At 39.3% G+C, this 3422-nt stretch overlaps 1 protein-coding gene across 1 annotated transcript; it reads right to left on the bottom strand.

The window, feature by feature from the left end:
• Window positions 1–802: 802 nt before the first annotated feature.
• Window positions 803–2722, bottom strand: LOC103941475 (F-box protein PP2-A13). Its single transcript, XM_009351671.3, has 3 exons — window positions 1888–2722; window positions 1665–1783; window positions 803–1463 (listed from the first exon to the last, which is right to left on the bottom strand). The coding sequence occupies exons 1-3, from the start codon at window positions 2200–2202 to the stop codon at window positions 1052–1054; spliced, it is 846 nt and encodes a 281-aa protein (XP_009349946.1). The 5' UTR covers window positions 2203–2722; the 3' UTR covers window positions 803–1051.
• Window positions 2723–3422: the final 700 nt, after the last annotated feature.

Raw genomic sequence — 3422 nt, forward strand, 5'->3', positions numbered from 1 at the left:
TTCAATGGCCTCTAAAACTAGCATTTTTCTCAATAAAAACCAAAACCTAAGGCAAAGTAGACCAAGATAGTTGGGAGGGCTTAGAAATAACATGACGGGCTAATTTAATTATGATAGTTTTCGATTATGATAGGAGTTACTTATTTATAATTTGTTTCTATAATTCAACATGTATCGCAACGCTTAATGTAAAGAATTGGATTACAATAGAACTTACTTTTACGTCCAGTGATCCAAATTTAAGCACCAAACAAAGAATTTGGCTTTAAAGTCCAAATCATACTTTTGTAATGCTCTTGTGCTGCATTTTCTAATTTCTTTTATCTAACTTTTTGTGATTCATTTCTTATTCGTCTCGCCTAAATCCCATGAAATTTGAAAGTCCCTCACCAGAACATACTCATTGGTAACGACTAACCCTCTCCTCGTGCAACCCCGGTACCCCATCGCAGTAACGTACTTTTGGAGTTCCATACGAAAAGAAAAAAAAAGTACATCATGAATCATATCTCACTACACTTCACCAAGTTCAGTCTCATATCCATACTCAGAAACAAAATACAGAAGCACATACAGTAGGAGTTTAATGAAAGCAATGGACAATCTGCAATTCAACTTCCCTGATACAAGCACAATTCAGTGCTGTTATTTTGGCAAAATAAGATCCTCTCACTTCCATTCCGTCGACGCCCAAACCCGGCAGAACCCGGCAGAACCCGGCAGCTACAGGTTTCTTATTTCTTTGTCTAAAGGGATTGGGTTAAACAAAACCCCAAACTTGAAGAGTAGGGAACAAAAAACAAGATGAAAACTCTTCGTCAAATTAAAAACATCTGGTAACAACTCACTGTACATGAAGCATTCTCTGCAAAACAACACTGCAAACAGAAGATTTACATATACACATTTCACTTCTAAACGACATGATATGCCCCTAAACGCAACCACTAATTTTCAATCTCTTCTCGTTCTCAAGGCTGCCTCACATCCAAGGGGCTGCACACTTCCTACAACTTGTAATTTGCAGCTCTGCCTGCCTACGAAAAATGTGCTAAGGCTCTTTCGCTACACTACTAGGGTATATCAACACCGAATCCACGCAGACACCGCCTTTAGTGTGAGTGCAATCGATCTGAGTCATCGAGTACTTGATCTTGATCAAATCATGAGGATTGTCAACAACAAAATCTCCCACATGGTAATTGATCCAGCTTCCAGGATTGTCCAAGTAACATTGGGATACAGCACGGTGACCATTAGAAGTTGATAGCTCAAACCTCACTGGTTTTATGTCCCAGCCATGAACATGCTCGGAGTTGCAGACGCGGCGACCTAGCCTCTTCAAGGATCTGCCAAGGTGGAGCCTAAAGAACAGGCCATATTTCCCTAACGGAAATTGAAACTCAAACTCCCCATTGACTTCAAACCACCAGATTTGTTGGAGATAGGCAACTGTCTGGAATCTACACAAATGGAAAAGAGAACACAACATGTCAGATTCTTCCATCATTTCGGAATTTATCGCACAACAAAACTGAGGATTACTGAAACATTACATATCAACTAGATAGCTTGCAAATTTCGGGCAAAGATGACAATTTTGAACCTCTTGCTCGTTCCTGGCTCATCAAATTCGAACAAATATGCAATTTAAAAAAACTCACCTGGATTCATCATTTGCTATGAAATTCCAATACCTCCTATCATCTATCCCAGTAATCGACAACGCCTTTGAAGAAATCGACAAACAAATACCACCCTTGTGCTTATCAAGCCAAATCACCTTCACAAAAAAAAAAAGAAGAAAAAACCCAAATCAAATTCAATTAAATCCATGTAAATTGCAAAAAGCAGCTCTTTAGAGAGAAACAAGACAAAAAGATTAACCTTTGTGCCATCATCAAAGGAATTAGACCTGCAAAGCCTGGCATAGGTATCCCTCTTCCCTGAAATCTTGCTCTTAGTACTTTCATCAAACACCCTGTCTACAATAAACCGATAATTCGGCGGCAACTTGGATTCCCAGATGAAATCGGCCAAGGAAGCACCCCGAAACGCCCGGTTCAACCGGGCCAACTTACAAATCTCCGGCGGGTCCATCTGCATCAAAATCAATGCCACACAGCTCTCCGGTATATCCCCAAGCCTTGGCTGCACTAAACCCTCCCCATCCGAAACGCCACCCGATAAACTAGCACCCATCCCTAAACACAAAATACCCGAAATCCCAAATACGACTTTCTAAACCGAGATACTCAAAACCCAGTATTTGTTTTCGGGTTAATCCTTGAGTTTGAATCTGAATTTGTAAATCTTTTGGGAGAGGTTTAGAGAGAGAAATGTGAAGCAAACGGAATCCAACGCTGAATTCAGATCTAAAGACATGGGCTTTTCAAAAAACCCCAGAAAATTAAAATCTGAAAACACAAAAACGGTTCGATTTCTTTTTTCAATTCCCAAAATCTAATCTACTCTAATCTATAAATCCCAGAAACGAAAAGAAAAGAAAAAAAACATCTGAAGCTGAAAGCTCAAATCTTTGGTGGGCGTTTATGGAGGGATGCACATAAATATCAGTTCCCCCGAACAATCTGTCCTTGGAGTGACAACTACGGTCGGACACGTATTCCGCCGCCGTTTTTGTCTTTGTCGGTGACAGCTTTCTCAGGATTCGCGATTTCGATTTCGATTTCGATTTCTGAGGTCGACGAAGAAACAACCATGGAGCTTATTTTAACAGCGAAGCTACGTACGGGAGTTGGGGTCGCGTTGGAACACGCGCGCTTGTTAGGAAGTTGACGGCGGTTAGTTGGATATTTTGACTCGCTGTCTTGGACGCGTGGCGACATTTGGTTAGGGGAAAAGGGATCAAATCAAAAATCGGGTTTTTTGGCCTAAATAAAATCAGAAAATTTTGGTTAATTAAGAACTGCCTAGTTGCGTTCTCGGATTCTCTTCAAAACTTTTGGAGGATTTAATTATTTTTGTTGCAACTTTTTTGGAAGGCTGTTAATGAAGTTTGTCTGTTGGTCCGACAGTTTGTTCAAATAATTTTTAGGATAAGAATGAATGGATAGTAATCTCTGATCAATTTAGAAATTATTTGGATTCCATTAATAATGAGGATTCAGAATACCACATATTGATCAATCAAAGAAAAAAAAGATCAATTCTTTGAGATCTTTTGTGGAAAATATGAATTATATAAATTGGTAACTTAAAAAGAAATAGGTTTTATCTCATGAAACGTTTATATCTACCGCAAAAACGTTAAACAACCATTTGAAAAAAGAAAACTCCATTTCTGACTACCCCATTTTTGCTAGCAAAGGAAGCCATCGAGTGAGCAGTTCCGTTACAACGTCGAGGAGCATACTTCCAATTGTGTAGGCAGCTTCAAAATATCAAAGCATATGCTTTCA

Source organism: the organism of the source record quoted next, unplaced genomic scaffold (genome assembly GCF_019419815.1).
Source record: "Pyrus x bretschneideri cultivar Hongxiangsu unplaced genomic scaffold, Pyrus_bretschneideri_v1 Contig102, whole genome shotgun sequence".
Lineage (NCBI taxonomy): Eukaryota > Viridiplantae > Streptophyta > Magnoliopsida > Rosales > Rosaceae > Pyrus > Pyrus x bretschneideri.